This window comes from Anolis sagrei, chromosome 12 (assembly GCF_037176765.1).
Source record: "Anolis sagrei isolate rAnoSag1 chromosome 12, rAnoSag1.mat, whole genome shotgun sequence".
NCBI lineage: Eukaryota > Metazoa > Chordata > Lepidosauria > Squamata > Dactyloidae > Anolis > Anolis sagrei.
The window spans coordinates 9,086,512-9,111,421 of record NC_090032.1 but is presented as its reverse complement, the minus strand read 5'-3'; the positions used below and the strand labels follow the sequence as shown (position 1 = coordinate 9,111,421).

General features: G+C 41.3%; 1 protein-coding gene across 1 annotated transcript in view; it reads right to left on the bottom strand.

Moving 5' to 3' along the window:
* Window positions 1-4,035: 4,035 nt before the first annotated feature.
* LOC132764257 (uncharacterized) overlaps window positions 4,036-24,910 on the bottom strand; it is a 23,421-nt gene continuing 2,546 nt past the window's right edge. The window contains exons 2-12 of the mRNA XM_060758170.2: window positions 21,118-21,304; window positions 17,526-17,681; window positions 17,280-17,416; window positions 15,248-15,393; window positions 14,838-15,026; window positions 10,814-10,903; window positions 9,192-9,281; window positions 8,980-9,102; window positions 6,911-7,042; window positions 6,635-6,751; window positions 4,036-4,558 (exon numbers count right to left, since the gene is read on the bottom strand). Coding sequence (XP_060614153.2) covers window positions 4,445-4,558; window positions 6,635-6,751; window positions 6,911-7,042; window positions 8,980-9,102; window positions 9,192-9,281; window positions 10,814-10,903; window positions 14,838-15,026; window positions 15,248-15,393; window positions 17,280-17,416; window positions 17,526-17,681; window positions 21,118-21,304 — 1,481 coding nt within the window. The 3' untranslated portion in view covers window positions 4,036-4,444. The remainder of the gene's footprint in view (window positions 4,559-6,634; window positions 6,752-6,910; window positions 7,043-8,979; window positions 9,103-9,191; window positions 9,282-10,813; window positions 10,904-14,837; window positions 15,027-15,247; window positions 15,394-17,279; window positions 17,417-17,525; window positions 17,682-21,117; window positions 21,305-24,910) is intronic.

Below are 24,910 nucleotides of genomic sequence, written 5' to 3'. Positions count from 1 at the left end.
TTCTGCCAGGCAGGAAGACACCATCAAAGCCCTCCCAACAGATGGCCATACAGCCACTGTATCAAAACCTTCAGGGATGATGACTGCACAGACACGCAGGGAAGTTATATTTCAATAGAATTAGAAAGGGAACCCCAAGGGCCATCCAGACGAACCCCATTCTGCCAGACAAGAAGGCACCACTAAAGCCCTCCCAACAGATGGCCATGTAGCCGCTGTATCAAAACCTCCAGGGATGACTACTGCACCAGATGCCCAGCGAAGTTATATTTCAATAGAATTAGAAAGGGAAGCTCCATCATCATAATTATAAAAGGATGATATTATTATTGTTATTATTATTCTCCCATGCAGTATGACACCATCAAAGCCCTCCCGACAGATGGCCGCCCTGCCTCTGCTTACAAACCTTCAGAGAAGGAAGCTCCATCATCATAATTATAAAAGGATATTATTATTATTATTATTATTATTATTATTCTATACAGTAAGACACCATCAAAGCCCTCCCAATAGATGGCCATCCAGCCTCTGATTATAAACCTTCAGAGATGGAGGCACTATCATCATTGTCATTGTTGTTGTTCCTGTTGTTATTATTATGATTGAATCATAGAGTTGGAAGAGACCCTAAGAGTCCAAACTCCTTCTGACATACAATTAGACACCATCAAAGCCCTCCCAACAGATGACCATGCAGCGTCTGATTACAAACCTTCAGGCATGGAGGCTCCATCATCATCATCGTTGTTGTTCCTATTGTTATTATTGTTGAATCCTAGAGTTGGAAGAGACCCCAAGAGCCACTCAGTTCAAACCTCTTCTGCCACACAGTTAGACACCATCAAAGCCCTCTGAACAGATGGCCATCCAGTGTCTGTTTACAAACCTTCAGGCATGGAGGCTCCACCACCATCATTGTTGTTCCTATTGTTATTATTATTGAATCCTAGAGTTGGAAGAGACCCCAAGGACCACTCAGTTCAAACCTCTTCTGCCATACAATTAGACACCATCAAAGCTCTTCCAACAGATGGCCATCCAGCATCTGTTTACAAACCTTCAGGCATGGAGGCTCCACCATCATCATTGTTGTTCCTATTGTTATTATTATTGAATCTTAGAGTTGGAAGAGACCCCAAAGGGCCACTCAGTTCAAACCCCTTCTGCCATACAGTTAAGACACCATCAAAGCCCTCCCAACAGATGGCCATCCAGCATCTGTTTACAAACCTTCAGAGATGGAGGCTCTATCATCATCATTGTTGTTCCTATTGTTATTATTATTGAATCCTAGAGTTTTAAGAGACCCCAAGGGCTACCCAGTCCAAACCCCTTCTGCCATACAGTTAAGACATCATCAAAGCCCTCCCAACAGATGGCCATCCAGCATCTGTTTACAAACCTTCAGGCATGGAGGCTCCATCATCATCATCATTGTTGTTCCTATTGTTATTATTATTGAATCCTAGAGTTGGAAGAGACCCCAAGGGCTACCCACTCCTAACCCCTTCTGCCATACAGTTAGACACCATCAAAGCCCTCCCAACAGATGGCCATCCAGCGTCTGTTTACAAACTTCAGGCATGGAGGCTCCATCATAATTGTTGTTGTTCCTACTGTTATTATTATTGAATCCTAGAGTTGGAAGAGACCCCAAAGGGCCACTCAGTTCAAACCCCTTCTGCCATACAGTTAAGACACCATCAAAGCCCTCCCAACAGATGGCCACCCAGTGTCTGTTTACAAACCTTCAGGCATGGAGGCTCCACCATCATCATTGTTGTTCCTATTGTTATTATTATTGAATCCTAGAGTTGGAAGAGACCCCAAGGGCTACCCAGTCCAAACCCCTTCTGCCATACAGTTAGACACCATCAAAGCCCTCCGAACAGATGGGCATCCAGCGTCTGTTTACAAATCTTCAGACATGGAGACTCCATCATCATCATTGTTGTCGTTCCTATTGTTATTATTATTGAATCCTAGAGTTGGAAGAGACCCCAAGGGCCACTCAATCCAAATCCCTTCTGCCATACAATTAGACACCATCAAAGCCCTCCAAACAGATGGCCATCCAGCGTTCGTTTACAAACCTTCAGGCATGGAGGCTCCACCATCATCATTGTTGTTCCTATTGTTACTATTGTTGAATCCTAGAGTTGGAAGAGACCCCAAGGGCCACTCAATCCAAATCCCTTCTGCCATACAGTTAGACACCATCAAAGCCCTCCAAACAGATGGCCATCCAGCAACTGTTTACAAACCTTCAGGCATGGAGGTTCCATCATTGTTGTTGTTATTTAATCCTAGTGTTGGAAGAGACCAACCCTCTCCAAACCCCTTCTGCCATACTGTTAGACACCATCAAATCTCTCCCGACAGATGGCCACAACCTCCAGAGAAGGAGACCCCAGCAAACTTCAAGGCAGCGAATTGCTCTTACCGTCCCATTTGGGGGGGAAAAAAGCCACGAAACAGTTAATTAAACTAATTAAAGCAAGGAAGTAAATATAATAAATAGAGTGGGGTAAAATCTTCAAAGCCTGGTCGATAACCATCAGCTCTGCAATAAAACCGCCTGGGAAAAGGAAGATGCAGGAAAACAACAATAACATCGCCAGAAGGTCAACGCAAGATCATTGTTCGGTACTACTAAGAATTGTATTCCAGATCGTTGCATTAAATAATTTATCTTCTGAGTGGCTTTGTGCAAGTCACACTCTCTCAGCCTAAGAGGAAGGCAAAGGGCACATTTTGGCAATCAACCCCAGTGGGAGGTTTGCCAGGTCTTTGGGACATTTGCACCTCATTTGTACATTTCATTTGCTTCCATACAGCATCAATATATAGAAGTCCAATGGGAAGGTGCTGCCCTCTGCTGGTGAGATTGCAGAATGTCCCTTGGCACTAAAAGGAGGAATGAAACCATACATACGTACATACAATTGCATACATACATACATAAGGGAAGGGAAGGAAAAGATGAAAGGGAAGGAAATGGCTGGGCAATGCGAAGAGAAATAAAAAAGAAAAAGAAAGGAAAGAGAAAGAAAGAAAAGGTACGGAAGGAAGGAAATAAGTAAAGAAGGAAGGTAGGAAGGAAGGAAGGAAAGAAGGAAGGATAGAAGGCAGGAAAGAAGGAAGAAAGGAAAGAAGGAAAGAAAGAACGAGGGAAGGAAGGAAAGAAGAAAGAAAAGAAGGAAGGAAAAGAATAGATTGGGCAATTCAGAAAGGAAGGAAGGAAGGAAGAAAAAAGAAAGGAAAGGATTGCTTGAGCAATTCAAAGAGAAAAAAAGAAAAAAGGTAGGGGAGGAAGGAAGGAAGGAAGGAAGGAAGGAAGGAAGGAAGGAAGGAAGGAAGGAAGGAAGGAAGGAAGGAAGGAAAAAAGGAAGGAAGGATAGAAGGAAGGAATAAAGGACAGAAGGAAGAAGGAAAGATGGAAGAAAGGAAAGAAGGAAAGAAAGAGGGAAAGAAAGAAAGGGAGGGAAGGAAACAAGGAAAGAAGGAAGGAAAAAAAAGGAAGGATAGAAGGAAGGAATAAAGGACAGAAGGAAGGAAAGAAAGAAGGAGGGAAGGAAAGAAGAAAGAAAAGAAGAAGGAAAATAATAGATTGGGCAATTCAAAGAGAAAGGAAGGAAGGAAGGAAGGAAGGAGGGAGGGAAGGAAAGAAAGAAAGAAAGAACAGAAAGAAAGAAAGAAAGAGAAGGAAGGAAGGAAAAAGGAAGGAAAGATGGAAGAAAGGAAAGAAGGAAAGAAAGAAGGAATGAAAGGAATAGATTGGGCAATTCAAAGAGAAAGGAAGGAAGGAAGGAAGGAAGGAAGAAAAAGAAAGGAAAGGATTGCTTGAGCAATTCAAAGAGAGAGAGAGAAAAAGGTAGGGAAGGAAGGAAACAAGAAAAGAAGGAAGGAAGGAAGGAAGGAAGGAAGGAAGGAAGGAAGGAAGGAAGGGAAGGAAAGAAAGAAAGAAAGAAAGAAAGAAAGAAAGAGGAAGGAAGGAAGGAAAGCAGGAAGGATAGAAGGAAGGACAAAAGGACAAAAGGAAAGAAGGAAAGAAAGAAGGAGGGAAGGAAGGAAAGAAGAAAGAAAAGAAGGAAGGAAAAGAATAGATTGGGCAATTCAAAGCGAAAGAAAGACAGCACCTCCTGAAAAGGGAAGGAAAGAAAGGATGCAAAGAGAGAGAAAGCAAAGAAGAATAAAGAACTGATGATGGGAAACAAACTGCAAAACCAGAAGCGTTGCCTCTCCCAGACAGAAGGCCTCAAAGCCAAACCATTCCGCATGAATGTGAATGGATCTCCAGGAGAGACTGGAAAATCACTCCTTCCTCCAAACCCCGGAGACTCCAGGGAAGAGACCTGGAACGGGAGAACCAAAGGAAAGAAAGAAAGGAAGAGAGGATGAAAGAAAGGGAAAACGTGTTGTCCTGCAGCCCACTGAATGGCTACTGCGGTTTCAAGGCCCAAAAGAGGCCCCAGCATTGGTCTCCGTCCGCACAGCGCCCCAGTTTCGCCCGCCATCCGGAAGCCATGGATTCGAATTCGCTCCTCGAGAATTCCTGCATGAAGGAAATAATAATAATAATAATAATAATAATAATAATAATAATTGGCAGTTAAAGCAGTATGTATATATATGTGTGTGTGTGTATGTGTGGCTCAAGCAGACTCCAGCCTATGTTACCCCAAAGGTCATTTAGTCCAGCCCCATTCTAACATGTAGAAAGACACAAGCAAAGCCCTCCCAACAGATGGCCATCTACCTTCTGTTTAAAAGCCTCAAGAGACTCAAGCAGACTCCTGACAGTCTATGTTACACTTGAGTTGGAAGGCACCCCATAGGTCATCTAGTCCAGCCTCATTCTAACACAGAGAAAGACACAATTAAAGCCCTCCTCACTGATGGCCATCTTACTTCTGCTTCATAGACTCCAAAGACTGAAGCAGACTCCTGACAGTCTATGTTACTCTTGAGTTGGAAGGGCAACCCAAAGGTCATCTAGTCCAGCCCCATTCTAACGTACAGGAAGACACAAGCAAACACCTCCTGACAGATGGCCGTCTAGCTTCTGTTTAAAAGTCTCAAGAGACTCAAGCAGACTCCTGACAGTCTATGTTACTCTTGAGTTGGAAGGGTACCTCAAAGATCATCTAGTCCAGCCCCATTCTAACGTACAGGAAGACACAAGCAAACACCTCCCGACAGATGGCCGTCTACTTTCTGCTTCATAGCCTCCAGAGACTGAAGCAGACTTCTGACAGTTTAAACTAGAGTTGGAAGGGCACCCCAAAGGTCATCTAGTCCGGCCCCATTCTAACATACAGGAAGACACAAGCAAACACCTCCCGACAGATGGCCGTCTAGTTTCTGCTTCATAGCCTCCAGAGACTGAAGCAGACTTCTGACAGTCTAAACTAGAGTTGGAAGGGCACCCCATAGGCCATCTAGTCCAGCCCCATTCTAACATACAGGAAGACACAAGCAAATCCCTCCCAACAGATGGCCGTCTAGCTTCTGCTTCATAGCCTCCAGAGAGTGAAGCAGACTTCTGACACTCTAAACTAGAGCAGGCATTCAAGCCTACCCAACAGATGGCCATTCAGTTATAGATAGATACATATGACTATGGTAGGTTTATCATAGGATCTTAGAGTCGGAGGAGACTCCGAGGTAATCCAGTCCAACCCCCTTCTGCCAGGCATCATCAAAGTCCTCCTGACAGATGGCCATTCAGAGAAGGAGACTCCAGTGGACTCCTGTAGTGAATTTTATGATCTATGTTGTATTTTTTGGTGTGTAGCTCTAGGTTACAATATGGCTGATAGGGAAGAATTGGCTCAAATAGGGTAGCAACAGTGACGGCCGGATTAATTTGCATATGTGAAGCTGATTGGTCGTATGCAGATGAGAGTACATCAGGATTTGAAAAGACCGCTGAGCCAAAATGAACATTCTAAAGTTTGAAAGAAGCAGTTAGAGTTTGTCAGTTGAAAAAGAGAAGTGGGGAGAATTAGAAACCTCGGTTAGAGAGAAGCAGTCGGGAAAATAGAGCTCAAGGTTTAAGGAAAAGTAGGAAGGCGCCAGTGTGGCCTAAGTCAGAAAATAGTTCAGCCAAGAGTATATGAAGAAAGTAACATATTTGTTGATGTGAGATAGTGAGGGTTTCATAAGAAAAGTTAACTGAGTGAATGTTACTGAATGTAAGACTCGAGACTGTAACAAAACACAAATGTAACCATAAAGCATTGGAACCAGAAGCTATATATAAACTTTGTTACTTGGTTGCTTACAGGAGTGTCTCAAGTATGTGATATAAAGTTCTGAGTCGCCTAAGGGCTGAGAAGAGCAGTATACAAGCGAAGTAAATAAATAAATAAAGGTTTAACAGCTCACAAGAAAGCCCCAGCCAATATAAAAGGGAAACTGCAGCAGTACAAGGCGGTAAAGGGATTTAGAAAGGAAATTCTTTTTCCCCTCACTGAGTCAAGAAGAAAGGCACTTGTAACAGGACAGAAACAGAGTACGTCCCAGGTATTAAAGTGGCGACAGAAAACTACATATGTGGTGTGGCATTACGTATTCAGTTATGTGCAATGTTACGCCCCACATCTCCCAATGGCATCTATTGACCCACCTGAATGAATGGTTCCCTGCTCTTCTCCAGCTCCTCCAGCTCTTGGTTCAGCGCCAGCAGCATCCGCTCCGTATGGTCCAAGGCCTTCACCTGGACGAAGCCAGCCTCCTGCAGCACCTGCAGAAAGGTAGACAGAGAAGCCGCAGAACGGGAGCTGACGGTGTGATGCGGCAGCAAATATGGCCAATACGATTCTAGGCTGCATTCAGTGGCGATTGAGAAGTTTGCAGGAGCAGCTCAAACGACTGCTTGGATTAGACCTTGTATATATCATACCTGGCCGTATTCTTCTGGGGTGAGCAGACTATATCCTCTTTGATTGACATATTCGGAGAAGACTCTTGACCAGGGACGAGGGCCACAGCAATAGTCAGAGATGAGGAGCTGCCCACCCGGCTTCAGCCACGACTAGGGAAGGAATTATTATTATTATTATTATTATTAAAAACACAAACAAACAAGATCACTATGCTAGTTGGTGCATTGGATCACACGTGAGACACTTCCCAAGTTGTTGTTGTTGTTGTTGTTGTTGTTATTGTTATTATTATTATTATATTGCTTTTATTATGTATTAGAATCATAGAATCAAAGAGTTGGAAGAGACCTCATGGGCCATCCAGTCCAAGAAGCAGGAATATTGCATTCAAATCACCCCGGACAGATGGCCATCCAGCCTCTGTTTAAAAGCTTCCAAAGAAGGAGCCTATTTATTATTACTATTTATTAGTAATTATTTATTACTATTATTCATTACTATTACTATTCTAATGTTACTATTATATTGCTATTATTTAGTTCTGCTTAAAGGCAGAAGTAAATTCTAACACACAGAAAAACACAATTAAAGCCCTCCTCACTGATGGCCATCTAACTTCTGCTTCATAGCCTCCAGAGACTGAAGGAGACTTCTAACAGTCTAAACTAGAGTTGGAAGGGCACCCCAAAGGTCATCTAGTCCAGCCCCATTCTAACATACAGAAAGACACAAGCAAACCCCTCCCGACAGATGGCCATCTAACTTCTGCTTCATAACCTCCAGAGACTCAAGAAGACTTCTGACAGTCTAGACTAGAGTTGGAAGGGCACCCCAAAGGTCATCTAGTCCCGCTCCATTCTAACATACAGAAAGACACAAGCAAACCCCGCCTGACAGATGGCCATCTAGCTTCTGCTTCATAGCCTCCGGAGACTGAAGACTTCTGACAGTCTAAACTAGAGTTGGAAGGGCACACCAAAGGTCATCTAGTCCAGCCCCATTCTAACATACAGAAAGACACAAGCAAACCCCTCCTGACAGATGGCCATCTAGCTTCGGCCCAGCTCCATTCTAACATACAGAAAGACACAATCAAAGCCCTCATGACAGATGGCCATCTAACTTCTGCTTCATAGCCTCCAGAGACTCAAGCAGAGTCCCGACAGTCTATACTAAACTAGAGTCCAACCCCATTCTAACATACAGGAAGGCACAAGCAAACCCCTCCCAACAGATGGCCATCTAGCTTCTGTCCAGCCCCATTCTAACATAGAGAAAGACACAAGCAAACCCCTCCCGACAGATAGCCATCTAGCTTCTGTCCAGCCCCATTCTAGCATACAGAAAGACACAAGCAAACCCCTCCTGACAGATGGCCATTTAGCTTCTGTCCAGCCCCATTCTAACATACAGAAAGACACAAGCAAACCCCTCCCGACAGATGGCCATATAGCTTCTGTCCAGCCCCATTCTAACATACAGAAAGACACAAGCAAACCCCTCCCGACAGATGGCCATCTAACTTCTGCTTCATAGCCTCCAGAGACTGAAGGAGACTTCTGACAGTCTAGACTAGAGTTGGAAGGGCACCCCACAGGTCATCTTGTCCAACCCCAGTCTGTCATAAAGACACAATCAAAGTTCTCCCAACAGATGGCCATCTAGCTTCTGTTTAAAAGCCCCCAGAGACTCATGCAAACTCCTGACAGGTTATACTAAACTAGAGTTGGAAGTGAACCCCAAAGGCCATCTAGTCCAACCCCAGTCTGTCATAAAGACACAATCAAAGCTCTCCCAACAGACGCCCATTCAGGTTCTGTTTAAAAACCATCAGAGAGGGCACCAGATTCCCAGACTGTCTATATTATACTAGAATTGGAAGGGCGGATAGGAAGAAAGTCACAATCAAACCCCTCCCAAGAGATGGCCATCCAGCCTTTGTTTTAAAACCTCCAGGGGAGTGTCCACCAGACTCCCTGACTGTCTATATTAGACTAGAGTTGGAAGGGTCTCCCAAAGGCCATCCAATCCAGCCCGCTTTCGACAGTCAAGGAAGATTCCTAAAGGCAGGTTGGAATATACTAACCAGGAACCTCTGAAAGAGGGAGGCCTTGTCTGCCACATGGAGAATCGTGTCCCGGCTGTAAACCACGTCAAAAGACCCTTCTGGGAACGTCCTCCGGGTGGCATCGCCAATCTCAAACTGGACCTAAATGGAGAGGAATTGCACTGATGACAGTATTAGGAAGATAGAAGACAATAGCGTATGGCAGAGAGGCCTTTGTTTCCTCCTTTTACCAGTGATCCAGTCTCCTTTTGGGCTCGTTCCAAAGCCATTTCGATCATATTGTGGGAGAGATCCATACCCAGAACTTCCACGCCGAATTCCTGGCAAAATAATAATAATAATGGGTTGCTGTGAGTTTTCAAGCCATGTTCCAGAAGCATTCTCTCCTGATGTTTCGCCCACATCTATGGGCAGGCATCCTCAGAGGTTGTGAGGTCTGTTGGAAACTAGGCAAGGGAAGTGGAACATGACCCCCCCATTAGAGAGAGCAACTTACAGTTTTGCTAAGGGCAAGGACACCAGGCGGGATAATAAGGGTTAAGCCTTGGATAATAAGGGTCAAGCCTTTCCAGGCCATTGTTTTCCTGTTTGCTGGCCTAGAAAAATCTGGTCTTTCCTCACACATGCCACTCAAGGGACAATAGACTAGCCCTGTTTTGAGACCTTTCCTTTGTCTCGCAGGCCACATGGCATTTCCTTTTTTTCCAATACACACTCATAGACTCTATTGTGTTCCCTCATCCTGCCTCCCTCTCTCCTGATTTGCTGTTGCCACCAGGTGGCAGAGGTCTCCTCATTGGATCCTACGGACCACTGGAGCTTCCTGATTGGTCCAGAGGCGCCGGGGGCGGGAAGGCCGCCTCCCAGCTGTTCGCCCATCGCCCAATCACGTCGGGGAACAACAGGGAAGCCGGGGCGGGGAGTTTGAACTCTGCAACTTTGAATTTGCTATAAATATGACTGTATTGGTGTACTCCCCTCGTGCTTAGCTTTGGCGAATGATTGCAGCTTTGCATCCGTTCCAGCTGAATCGCATTAAACCTCGATGGCTTTTCTTCAACTGGTGAGACTTTTCATTGGGAAATCAGGGAAAAATATGGGATGCTTCTCTGTCTCGCCAGGGAAAAAGAACTCTTTGATGAGTCTAATTGGTCTCTGCCTCCTGGCAAAGAGCCCTAAATTTTAGCTCTATAACAATGGGGTTTATATATCTGTGGAATGATGTCCAGGGTGGGAGAAAGAACTCTTGTCTGTCGGAGGCAAGTGTGAATGTTGCAATTGGCCACCTTGATTGGTACTGAATTGCCTTGCAGCTTCAAAGCCTGGCTGGTTGCTGCCTGAAGGAATCAATTGTTGGAAGATGTTAAATGGTCCTGATTGATCAACCCAGGAAGCAACCAGAAATATTTCAGACCTCACTACCTCTGAGGATGCTTACCATAGTTGCAGGCGAAACGTCAGGAGAGAATGCTTCTAAAACATGGCCATATAACCCGAATAAACTGACAACAACCCAGTGATTACGGCCATGAAAGCCTTCGACAATATATAGAGAGGAAACAATCAGGCACATCTAATCACCTCTCAACAAAAGATTGCCCCAGGCACTGCCAGGCCATCAACTGCTAATCAAGGTGGACAGTTGAAACATTCACACCTAGCTCCAACAGACAAGAGTTCTTTGTCCCACCTGGTCATTCCACAGATATATAAACCCCTTTTCCTAATTCCAACAGACCTCACTACTTCTGAGGATTCTTGCCATAGATGCAGGCGAAACGTCAGGAGAGAATGCTTCTAGAACATGGCCATATAGCCCGAAAAAATCTACAACAACCCAATATTTCTTTACCTTCGCCATATAGAAATCGCCACCGCCGATCCCGCATCCGACGTCCAGCACTTTCTGAGACGGTTTCAGATTTAACAACTCCAGCAGCTCCTATAATATAATATAATATAATATAATATAATATAATATAATATAATATAATATATATTGTATATATACATATAATATTGTATATATTGTATATATACATATAATATTTATAATATTATAATATTTATAATATTATAATGTAATATAATATCAATCAACCCAGGCAGCAACCAGAAATATTTCAGACCTCACTAATTATAATATGATAGTATAATTATATATATTTTATATTACATGTAATATTATGAATAATATTAGTAATAAATAATAATACTAATACTAATAATATTACAATATAATATGATATTATAATTATATATATTTTTATATTCCATGTAATATTACTAATAATATAGTAATAATATTAATAATAATATTACAATATAATAATATGATATTATCATTATATATATATATATTCCATGTAATATTACTAATAATATTAGTAATAATAATAATATTGCTAATAATATAGTAATAACACTACTAATAATATTACAATATAATGGTGTAGTACAATATAGTAATATATAATACTGCTATTGTACTATGCTAATAATATAATATATTGTACGGACAATGGGATATGTAGTACCTTCACCCAGTTCACCTCCCACAGCCCACTGTGACCCCCACAAATGATGGTTCTGGACCAAACTTGGCACACAGACTCCCCATGACCAAGAGAACATACTGGAGATGATTGGGGGAAATTGACCTTCATGAGAGTTATAGTTCACCTGCATCCAAAGAAACTGTGACTCTCTGCTGACAATGGACTGGGATAAAACTTGGTACAGAGAAACCCCATGACCAACTGAGCATATTTCAGGAGTTTGGGGGGAATGAACCTTGATGTTGGGAGTTGTAGTTCACCCTTATCCAGAGAGCCCTGAACCCAGCCGACGTCAGATCTGGGCCAAACTTAGCACACGGACCCAACATACTCAACTGTGCATACAGGTGGGATTTGGGGGTGAATGATCTTGGCTCTGGGAATTGTAGTTCACCCTTATCCAGAGAGCCCTGAACCCAGCCGATGTCAGATCTGGGCCAGACTCAGCACACAGACCCAACATACCCAATTGTGCATACATATGGGATTTAGGGGTGAACGATCTTGGTTCTGGGAATTGTAGTTCACCCTTATCCAGAGAGCCCTGAATACAGCCGATATCAAATTTGGGCCATACTCAGCACACGGACCCAACATACCCAGCTGAGCATACAGGTGATTTGGGGATGAATGATCTTGGCTCTGGGAATTGTAGTTTACCCTTATCCAGAGAGCCCTGAACCCAGACGACATCAAATTTGGGCCAAACTCAGCACATGGACCCAACATACCCAACTGTGCATACAGGTGGGATTTGGGGGTGAATGATCTTGGCTCTGGGAATTGTAGTTCACCCTTATCCAGAGAGCCTTGAACCCAGATGATGTCACATCTGGACCACACTTGTCACACAGACCCAACATGGCGAACTGTGCATACAGGTCTGGTTGTGGAGTGATTGTCCTTGGCTCTGGGAGTTGTAGTGTATGTCCAGAGATATTACCAAACTTCCCAAACCAAACAATGAGCCCTAATGGCTGGTCCCTTTGGAGCCCTCTGGTGGACACAATAATATTGCACCCGCCTATATTCTGTGCCTTCATTCAACCAAATTGAACAAGGACTCCAATATACAGTCCTTTGCTGCCATCAGGTGGCCAAATTGGAAATTGCAGCCTTGGGCCGTTCAGAGCGCCTTTGTGCTGCCATCATGTGGATATAGTGCGAAACTGCACCTCTATGTTAAGGGAAAATATACTATGGCTGTTTAATCCTGGGAGGTCTAGTTTTACAAAGGTTTTAACGAGATAGTGCTGGTGCCATGCCAAACTACAACTCCCAGCATCCCCCAATGTAGACAGACATGGCTTTGGTTGCAATAGTTTTTCTCTGCTTTCTAGAAATCATGGTTCAGCGCTCTGTAATCCTGGGAGTTGTAGTTTTGCAAGGGTTTCTCTTCTGAATCATGCCAGTGACTCACCCCACTGCGACGGTGCAACGAAGGCACATTTTGGCACACCTTCCAATTGCTGAGACTCCATGCTTTGAGCCACTGGGATTTGTAGTTTACCTCTTGGTGGTACTGGGAGTTATAGTTCACCCACAAACATATGCATTTTGGACAATCAAAAAATAGACTTTTTAAAGTAACCAAGCTAGTATTATAATAAATATAATACAAGTTGCAACGCTTGCTTAAAGCGGTTTCAAACTGCTTTAACTCCGCAGTGTGGGTGCACCTTGGTGATACTGGGAGTTATAGTTCACCCACAAACATGAATTTTGGACAATGGAAAATAGACTTTTTTCAAGTAACCAAGCTAGTAATATAATAAATATAATACAAGTTGCAACACTTGCTTAAAGCGGTTTCAAACTGTGTTAAGTCCGCAGTGTGGACGTACTTTGGTGGTACTGGGAGTTATAGTTCACCCACAAACATATGCATTTTGGACAATGGAAAATAGACTTTTTTCAAGTAACCAAGCTAGTATTAGAATAAATATAATATAAGTTACAACGCTTGCTTAAAGCGGTTTCAAACTGCGTTAACTCCGCAGTGTGGACGCACCTTGGTGGTACTGGGAGTTATAGTTTGCCCACAAACATATGCATTTTGGACAATGGAAAATAGACTTTTTTCAAGTCACCAAGCTAGTATTAGAATAAATATAAGTTACAACGCTTGCTTAAAGCAGTTTCAAACTGTGTTAACGCCGCAGTGTGGATGCACCTTGGTGGTACTGGGAGCTATAGTTCGCCCACAAACATATGCATTTTGGACAATGGAAAATATACTTTTTTCAAGTCACCAAGCTAGTATTATAACAAATATAATATAAGTTATAAAGGGGTTTCAAACTGCGTTAACTCCTCGGTGTGGACGCACCTTGGTGGTACTGGGAGTTATAGTTCACCCACAAACATATGCATTTTGGACAATGGAAAATATGTTTGAACAATCAAAAAATAGACTTTTTTCAAGTAACCAAGCTAGTATTATAATAAATATAATATAAGTTATAAAGCGGTTTCAAACTGCGTTAACTCCGCAGTGTGGACACATCTTGGTGGTACTGGGAGTTATAGTTCACCCACAAACATATGCATTTTGGACAATGGAAAATAGACTTTTTTCAAGTCACCAAGCTAGTATTATAATAAATATAATGTAAGTTATAAAGCGGTTTCAAACTGCGTTAACTCCGCAGTGTGGACACATCTTGGTGGTACTGGGAGTTATAGTTCACCCACAAACATATGCATTTTGGACAATGGAAAATAGACTTTTTTCAAGTCACCAAGCTAGTATTATAATGAATATAATACAAGTTACAACGCTTGCTTAAAGCGGTTTCAAACTGTGTTAACTCCACAGTGTGGATGCACCTTGGTGGTACTGGGAGCTATAGTTCACCCACAAACATATGCATTTTGGACAATGGAAAATATGTTTGAACAATCAAAAAATAGACTTTTTTCAAGTAACCAAGCTAGTATTATAATATAATATAAGTTATAAAGCGGTTTCAAACTGCGTTAACTCCGCAGTGTGGACACACCTTGGTGGTACTGGGAGTTATAGTTCACCCACAAACATATGCATTTTGGACAATCAAAAATTAGACTTTTTCAAGTATTAGTATTAGAACAAATGTAATATAAGTTACAAAGCTTGTTTAAAGCGGTTTCAAACTGTGTTAACTCCGCAGTGTGGATGTACCTTGGTGGTACTGGGAGTTATAGTTCACCCACAAACATATGCATTTTGGACAATGAAAAATAGACTTTTTCAAGTAACCAAGCTAGTATTATAATAAATATAATGTAAGTTATAAAGCGGTTTCAAACTGCGTTAACTCCTCAGTGTGGACGCACCTTGGTGGTACGGAGTCCTCCGGTGCTGACGAAGCCGGGGCCGAAGATCCACTCGTAGCGGCGGATGCTGCGGGCCGCGTACTGCTCCGTGTCCAGGAATTTCTGGACGGTTCCATATCCTCCGGCAACGTCTTGGTTGCGGGCGACTTTCTGGAGAAGCCAACACACCTGGTTCCGGTTCCGCTTCCTCTGCAGAAAATACAGGATTTGATTGCGTTTCAAGTTGCTAGTCCTCAATAATTTTGCAAATACGGCTCTACACAGACCCTATATGGCCATCCAGCCTTTCGAGGCCTTACTTTGCTTCTTGTGAAGGGTTGGCTTCAGCGTTATCCCTGTGCTGGGGTAAGGCTGGCGCGGAAAGCACTCTGTTCGTGCTCAGAGGCACTCTTTCCGCAAATGACCCTTACCTTGATGTATGTTTGCACAGAGCGGGACATGACGATCTCGAACCCGAAGAGCTCCTCTCCCGAAGACGATTGGGCCGAAGCGAGGACGTGGTTATACTCTGCAGGCGTCCGATAGCGAGTGGGATTGAAGGCCCTGGGAGTGTCACCTGGAGCATCAAGAGAACCCCAAGGGTCATCTAGTCTAACCCCCGTTCTGTCATAAGGACACAATCGAAGCTCTCCCGACAGATGGCCACCCAGCCTTTATTTAAAAGCCTCTAGAGACCCAAGCAGGCACCCGGCAGTCTATGCTACACTCCAAAGGTCATCTAATCCAACCCCATTCTGTCATAAAGACACAATCAAAGCACTCCCGACAGATGGCCATCTAGCTTCTGCTTAAAAACTTCCAGAGATTCAACCACACTCCCAACAGTCTATGCTACACCTGAGTTGGAAAGGAACCCCAAAGGTCATCTAATCCAACCCCATTCTGTCATAAAGACACAATCGAAGCTCTCCCGACAGATGGCCACCCAACCTTTGTTTAAAAGCCTCCAGAGATTCAAGCAGACTCCCAACAGTCTATGCCACACTTGAGTTGGAAGGGAACTCCAAAGGTCATCTAGTCCAACCCCATTCTGTCATAAAGGCACAATCGAAGCACTCCCGACAGATGGCCATCTAGCTTCTGCTTAAAAACCTCCAGAGATTCAACCAGACTCCCAACAGTCTATGCTACACCTGAGTTGGAAGGGAACCCCAAAGGTCATCTAATCCAACCCCATTCTGTCATAAAGACACAATCGAAGCTCTCCCGACAGATGGCCACCCAGCCTTTGTTTAAAAGCCTCCAGAGATTCAAGCAGACTCCCAACATTCTATGCCACACTTGAGTTGGAAGAGAACTCCAAAGGTCATTTAATCCAACCCCATTCTAACAAACAGAAAGACACAATCAAAGCCCTCCCAACAGATGGCCATCCAACTTTTGCTTCATAGCCTCCAGAGACTGAAGCAGACTTCTGACAGTCTAAACTAGAGTTGGAAAGCAACCCCAAAGGCCATCTAGTCCAACCCCATTCTGTCATAAAGACACAATCAAAGCTCTCCCGACAGATGGACATCCAGCCTTTGTTTAGAAGACTCCAGAGAAGACTCCACCAGACTCCCTGACTGTCTATATTACACTAGAGTTGGAAGGGAACCTAAAAGGTCATCTAGTCCAATCCCATTCTAACATTTAGATAGACACAATCAAACCCCTCCTGACAGATGGCCATCTAGCTTCCATTTAAAAGCCGCCAGAGACTCAAGCATACTCCCGACAGTCTATACTTAACTATGGTTGGAAGGGAACCCCAAAGGCCATCTAGTCCAACCCCATTCTGTCATAAAGACATAATTGAAGCTCTCCTGACAGATGGCCATCCAGCCTTTGTTTAGGAAACTCCAGAAAAGTCTCCACCAGACTCCCTGACTGTCTATATTACACTAGAATTGGAAGGGAACCTAAAAGGTCATCTAGTCCAACCCCCATTCTAACATACAGATAGACACAATCAAATCCATCCTGACAGATGGCCATCTAAGCTTCTGTTTAAAAGCCGCCAGAGACTCAAGCAGACTTCCAACAGTCTGCACTAAACTATGGTTGGAAGGGAACCCAAAAGGCCATCTAGTCCAACCCCCATTCTAACATATAGATAGACACAATCAAACCCCTCCTGACAGATGGCCATCTAGCTTCTCTTTAAAAACCCCCAGAAACTCAAGCAGACTCTATACTAAACTAGAGTTGGAAGGGAACCCCAAAGGCAATCTAGTCCAACCCCATTCTGTCATAAAGACATAATTGAAGCTCTCCCGACAGATGGCCACACAGCCTTTGTTTAAAAGCTTCCAGAGACTCCCAACAGTCTATGGTTGGAAGGGAACCCAAACGGTCATCTAGTCCAACCCCATTCTAATATACAGAAAGACACAAACAAAGCCTTCCCGACAGATGGCCCTCCAACGATGACTACCATGCGACAGTGTAGACACAACTGACCCGACTGGAAGAAGCAAGACTCTCGGAAGAAGAGATGGCCTCCGGGACGCAGCCAACGAAGTAATTTCTGGGCCGCTTCGCTCAATTCGTCATCCGAGAGATACATGAAAAGCCAGTTGGAGAAGACGAAATCCAGGCTGAAGCAAAAGAAGAGACAAAGGCAGTCAGATCCATCCTCAAAACAGCTAAAGTGGGACCAAACCACATTCGTTCCACTGTGTAGATGCGCCCAGTGCATTCACCCACCTCTGGCTCGGCATCTCTAGGGTGGTAATATCCGCCTGTTTGAATGTGATGTTGCTCCGGTGCCCGTTTGCTTGTTGGTTTCGCGCCACGAAGCTCCCGATGAAGTCCACGGCCGTGACGTGGCGCGCCTGTTCCGCAAGGAATCCGGTGAACCGGCTGCAATAGGAAGCAATGGAATAAGTTCCATCCTATTTTAATGTTTACATACTCTTTATTAATATTAATATTAATAGACAACTTAATGAGTTACTTTCACAAAGTAATTAGTTACCATCATGCTCTATGAAATAGTTCACTGTGGTTGTAATTACAAGTTTCAAAAGTTGTCTTTTAACTCAATCTTGCATAATAATTATAGGTAACTACCTGAGTTACTTTCACAAAGTAATTAGTTACCATCATGCGGTTGTAGTTACAAGTTTCAAAAGTTGTCTTTTAACTTAATCTTGCATAATAATTATAGGTAACTACCTGAGTTACTTTCACAAAGTAATTAGTTACCATCATGCGGTTGTAGTTACAAGTTTCAAAAGTTGTCTTTTAACTCAATCTTGCATAATAATAATTATAGGTAACTTGCTGAGTTACTTTCACAAAGTAATTAGTTACCATCATGCTCTATGAAATAAATAGTTCACTATGGTTGTAGTTACAAGTTTCAAAAGTTGTCTTTTAACTCAATCTTGCATAATAATAATTATAGGTAACTTGCTGAGTTACTTTCACAAAGTAATTAGTTACCATCATGCTCTATGAAATAAATAGTTCACTATGGTTGTAGTTACAAGTTTCAAAAGTTGTCTTTTAACTCAATCTTGGATAATAATAATAAGAATTATAGATAACTTGCTGAGTTACTTTCACAAAGTAATTAGTTACCATCATACCCTATGCAATAGTTCACTGCGGTTGTAGTTACAAGTTTCAAAAGTTGTCTTTTAACTCAATCTTGCATAATAATTATAGGTAACTACCTGAGTTACTTTCACAAAGTAATTAGTTACCATCATGCTCTATGAAATAGTGCACTGTAGTTGTAGTTACAAGTTTCAAAAGTTGTCTTTTAACTCAATCTTGCATAATAATTATAGGTAACTACCTGAGTTACTTTCACAAAGTAATTAGTTACAGTCATGCCCTATGAAATAAATAGTTCACTATGGTTGTAGTTACAAGTTTCAAAAGTTGTCTTTTAATTCAATCTTGCATAATAATTATAGGTAACTACCTGAGTTACTTTCATAAAGTAATTAGTTACCATCATGCTCTATGAAATAGTTCACTGCGGTTGTAGTTACAAGTTTCAAAAGTTGTCTTTTAACTCAATCTTGCATAATAATTACAGGTAACTACCTGAGTTACTTTCACAAAGTAATTAGTTACCATCATGCGGTTGTAGTTACAAGTGTCAAAAGTTGTATTTTAACTCAATCTTACATAATAATAATATTTATTATAGATAACTTGCTGAGTTACTTTCACAAAGTAATTAGTTACAATCATGCCCTATGAAATAAATAGTTCACTATGGTTGTAGTTACAAGTTTCAAAAGTTGTCTTTTAACTCAATCTTGCATAATAATTATAGGTAACTACCTGAGTTACTTTCACAAAGTAATTAGTTACCGTCATACCCTATGAAATAGTTCACTGTGGTTGTAGTTACAAGTTTCAAAAGTTGTCTTTTAACTCAATCTTGCATAATAATTATAGGTAACTACCTGAGTTACTTTCACAAAGTAATTAGTTACCGTCATGCCCTATGAAATAAATAGTTCACTATGATTGTAGTTACAAGTTTCAAAAGTTGTCTTTTAACTCAATCTTGGATAATAATAATAAGAATTATAGATAACTTGCTGAGTTACTTTCACAAAGTAATTAGTTACCATCATGCCCTATGAAATAGTTCACTGTAATAATAATTATAGATAACTTTCTGAGTTACTTTCACAAAGTAATTAGTTACCATCATACCCTATGCAATAGTTCACTGCGGTTGTAGTTACAAGTTTCAAACGTTGTCTTTTAACTCAATCTTGCATAATAATTATAGGTAACTACCTGAGTTACTTTCACAAAGTAATTAGTTACCATCATACCCTATGCAATAGTTCACTGCGGTTGTAGTTACAAGTTTCAAAAGTTGTCTTTTAACTCAATCTTACATAATAATAATAATAATAATAATAATAATAATAACAGATAACTTCCTAAGTTACTTTAACAAAGTAATTAGTTACCATCATGCTCTATGAAATAGTTCACTGCGGTTGTAGTTGCAAGTTTCAAAAGTTGTCTTTTAACTCAATCTTGCATAATAATAATTATTATTATAGATAACTTGCTGAGTTACTTTCACAAAGTAATTCGTTACCATCATGCTCTATGAAATAATAATTGTATAATATAGAATAATAAAAAAATATAAAATAATAATTCACATAATAATAGTATAATATAGAATAATAAATATCAAATAATAATACAATAATAATAGTATAATATAGAATAATAATAAATATCGAATAATAATACACATAATAATAGTATAATATAGAATAATAATAAAATATCAAATAATAAAAATATCAAATAATAATATAGAATAATAATAAAATATAGAATAATAAAAATATAGAATAATAATATAGAATAATAATAAAATATTGAATAATAATACACATAATAATAGTATAATATAGAATAATAATAAATATCGAATAATAATACACATAATAATAGTATAATATAGAATAATAATAAATATCGAATAATAATACACATAATAATAGTATAATATAGAATAATAATAAAATATCAAATAATAATAAAACACATACTAATATAATATAGAATAATAATATAATATCAAATAATAAAAATATCAAATAATAATATAGAATAATACAAAAATATAGAATAATAAAAATATAGAATAATAATATAGAATAATAATAAAATATTGAATAATAATACACATAATAATAGTATAATATAGAATAATAATAAATATCAAATAATAATACACATAATATAGTATAATATAGAATAATAATATAATATCAAATAATAATAAAACACATACTAATATAATATAGAATAATAATATAATATCAAATAATAATACACATAATAATAGTATAATATAGAGTAATAAAATATCAAATAATAATAAAACACATACTAATATAATATAGAATAATAATAAAATATCAAATAATAATACACATAATAATAGTATAATATAGAATAATAATAAAATATCGAGTAATAATACACATAATATAATAAATATCAAATAATAATAATACATATAATAATAGCATAATATAGAATAATAATAAAATAATGAATAGTAATATATATAATAATAGTATAATATGGAAAAATAAGAAAATAGCGAATAATAATAATAAACATAATAATAGTATAATAAAATTTTGAATAATAATATAAAATAATAATAATAATTTTTATTTATTAAACAGCAAACTGGACGTGAGCCGATAGTGTGATGCGGCAGCTACAAAAGCCAATGTGATTCTAGGCTGCATCAATGAGAGTATATGGCCTAGATTAAGGGACTCACCCAATGCCAGCTCCCAGTTCCAGGACATCTTGGCCTTCCAGCGAAGGCAAAAGGGCCAGGATTTCAGGGGTGTCCTCTTGGGTGAGCTCCTCGGCCCCCGAATCCAGCATCATCTCCTGCAAAGAGCCATCCTGCGAATGCTCCTGCCAGAAACGCCGCATCAGGAGGCGAGGGGAGGATTCTGCTGCTGGAAATCAAGAGATCCATCCCTGAAGGTCATCCAGTCCAACCCCTACAAATGCACCATCCAAGCCCTCCTGAAAGATGGCCATCCAGCCTCATAGACATTTGCAAATTCGTCGAGAAATAGGGCTATGTAGAATCATAGAATCCTAGAGTTGGAAGAGAACCCCCCCAAAGGCCATCCAATCCAACCCCCAAAAATGCATTAAGGCACCATTCAAGCCCTCCTGACAGATGGCCATCCAGCCACATAGATATTTGTGGGTTTGACGAGAAATAGGGCTATATAGAATCATAGAATCTTAGAGTTGGAAAAAAACCCCAAAGGCCATCCAGTCTAACCCGTACAAATACATTAAGGCACCATTCAAGCCCTCCTGACAGATGGCCATCCAGCCTCAATGAAGTTTGAAGATTTGTATAGAAACAGGGCTATATAGAATAATAGAATCCTAGTAGGAACAGATCCCAAAAGGCCATCCAGTCCAACCTGTACAAATGCATTAAGGCACCATTCAAGCCCTCCTGACAGATGGCCATCCAGCCTCAATGAAGTTTGCAGGTTTGTGAAGAAATAGGGCTATATAGAATAATAGAATCCTAGTAGTAAGAGAACTGAACAAGTGAACAAGTAAGAGAACCCCAAAGGCCGTTCAATCCAACCCCAACAAATGCATTAAGGCACCATCCAAGCCCTCCCAACAGATAGCCATCCAACCTCATAGACATTTGCAAATTTGTCGAGAAATAGGGCTACGTAGAATCATAGAACCCTAGAGTTGGATGAGACTCCCCCCAAAGGCCATCCAATCCAACCCCAACAAATGAATTAAGGCACCATCCAAACCCTCTCGACAGATGGCCATCCAGCCTCATAGACATTTGTGGGTTTCTCGAGAAATAGGGTTATATAGAATCATAGAATCCTAGGGTTGGAAGAGAACCCCCAAAGGCCATCCAATCCAACCCCAACAAATGCATTAAGGCATCATTCAAGCCCTCCCGACAGATGGCCATCCAGCCACATAGATATTTGTGGGTTTGACGAGAAATAGGGCTATATAGAATCATAGAATCTTAGAGTTGGAAAAAAACCCCAAAGGCCATCCAGTCTAACCTGTACAAATACATTAAGGCACCATCCAAGCCCTCCTGACAGATGGCCATCCAGCCTCAATGAAGTTTGCAGGTTTGTGTAGAAATAGGGCTATATAGAATAATAAAATCCTAGTTGGAAGATAACCCCAAAGGTTGCATCCAGTCCAATCTGTACAAATGCATTAAGGCACCATCCAAACCCTCTCGACAGATGGCCATACAGCCTCATAGACATTTGCGGGTTTGTCGAGAAATAGGGCTATATAGAATCATAAAATCCTAGAGTTGAAAGAGATCCCAAAAGGTCATCCAGTACAACCTGTACAAATGCATTAAGGCACCATCCAAACCCTCCCGACAGATGGCCATCAAGCCTCATAGACAATTGTGGGTTTCTCAAGAAACAGGGCTATACTGAATCATAAAATTCTAGAGTTGGAAGAAAACCGCAAAGGCCATCCAGTCTAACCTGTACAAATACATTAAGGCACCATCCAAACCCTCCTGACAGATGGCCATCCAGCCTCATAGACATTTGTGGGTTTGACGAAAAATAGGGCTATATTGAATCATAGAATCCTAGAGTTGGAAGAGAACCCCCCTCCAAAGGCCATCCAATCTAACCCCAAAAAATGCATTAAGGCACCATCCAAGCCCTCCTGACAGATGGCCATCCAGCCAAATAGATATTTGTGGGTTTGACGAGAAATAGGGCTATATTGAATCATAGAATTCTAGAGTTGAAAGAAAACCCCAAAGGCCATCCAGTCCAACCTGTACAAATGCATTAAGGCACCACCCAAGCCCTCCCGACAGATGGCCATCCCGCCTCATAGACATTTGCAAATTTGTCGAGAAATAGGGCTATGTAGAATAATAGAATCCTAGAGTTGGAAGAGAACCCCAAAGGCCATTCAATCCAACCCCAACAAATGCATTAAGGCACCAGCAAAACCCTCCCGACAGATGGCCATCCAGCCTCATAGACATTTGTGGGTTTGACGAAAAATAGGGCTATATTGAATCATAGAATCCTAGAGTTGGAAGAGACCTTTCATAGGTCATGCAGTCCAACCTTCTTAATTCAGAAAGACACCATTCAAACCCTCCCGACAGAGGGCCATCCAGCCCCAACAAAGTCTGCAGGTTTCTGGAAAAATAGGGCTATAGCAAATAATAGAATTTTAGAGTTTGAAGAGACCCCCAAAGGGCATGCAGTCCAGCTCCTACAAATACATTAAGGCACCATTCAAGCCCTCCTGACAGATGGCCATCCAGCCTCAATGAAGTTTGAAGGTTTGTATAGAAATAGGGCTATGTAGAATAATAGAATCCTAATAGGAAGAGAACCCCAAAGGTTGAATCGAGTCCAACCCCAACAAATGTATTAAGGCACCATCCAAACCCTCCTGACAGATGGCCATCCAGCCTCATAGACATTTTGAGTTTCTCGAGAAATAGGGCTATATTGAATCATAGAATCCTAGGGTTGGAAGAGACCTGTCATAGGTCATCCAGTCCAACCTTCTTAATGCAGAAAGACACCATTCAAACCCTTCCCGACAGATGGCCATCCAGCCTCAACGAAGTCTGCAGGTTTTTGGAGAAATAGGGCTATAGCAAATCATAGAATCTTAGAGTTGGAAGAGACCCCCAAAGGGCCATCCAGTCCAACTCCTACAAATGCATTAAGGCACCATCCAAGCCCTCCCGACAGATGGCCATCCAGCCGCATAGACCACTGCAGATTCATGGGGAAATAGAATAATAGAATATTGGAGTTGGACGAGACCCCCAAGGACCATCCAGACCAACCCCATTCTTCCAGACAGGAGGACACCATCAAAGCCCTCCCGACAGATGGCCATCAAGCCATTTTATTGTAGTGCAGTTTCTGGTGTTGCTGATTACATCGCCTGGAGACCTTTGGCTGGCCAGCGGCTTAGAAGTGAATTAGTGCTCACAATAGCAACAGAAAGTGAAAATGCCTGGCGGTGACCCTTGCACTGAGGAGTTGGCAGAGTAAAGGTCATCGGGCATAAAAAAGGGGAGAAGCCGGACATTGGTGATAGCAGTGACGATGACCGCCATGAACTCTCCTTCTAAGCAGAGGCTGTGGAAGGCCATCTGTCGGGAGGGTTTTGAGAAGAATAGGGTTGGACTGGATGACCTTTGGGGTCCCTTCCATCTCTAGGATTCAATAATAATAATAATGGTGATGGAGTCATCTTACATTTTGGTTTTCAAGCAAAGCGTGAATGGCCATCTGTTGGGAGGGTTTTGATGGTATCTTTCCCCATAGCAGAATAGGGTTGGACTGGATGGCCTTTGAGGTCCCTTCAAACTCTAGGCTTCAATAATAATAATAATAATAATAATAATAATAATAATAATGGTGACGGAGTCTCCTTATATGGAGGTTTTCAAGCAAAGCGTGGCTGGCCATCTGTCGGGAGGGCTTGGATGGTGTCTTCCTGCATAACAGAATAGGGTTGGACTGGATGGCCTTTCG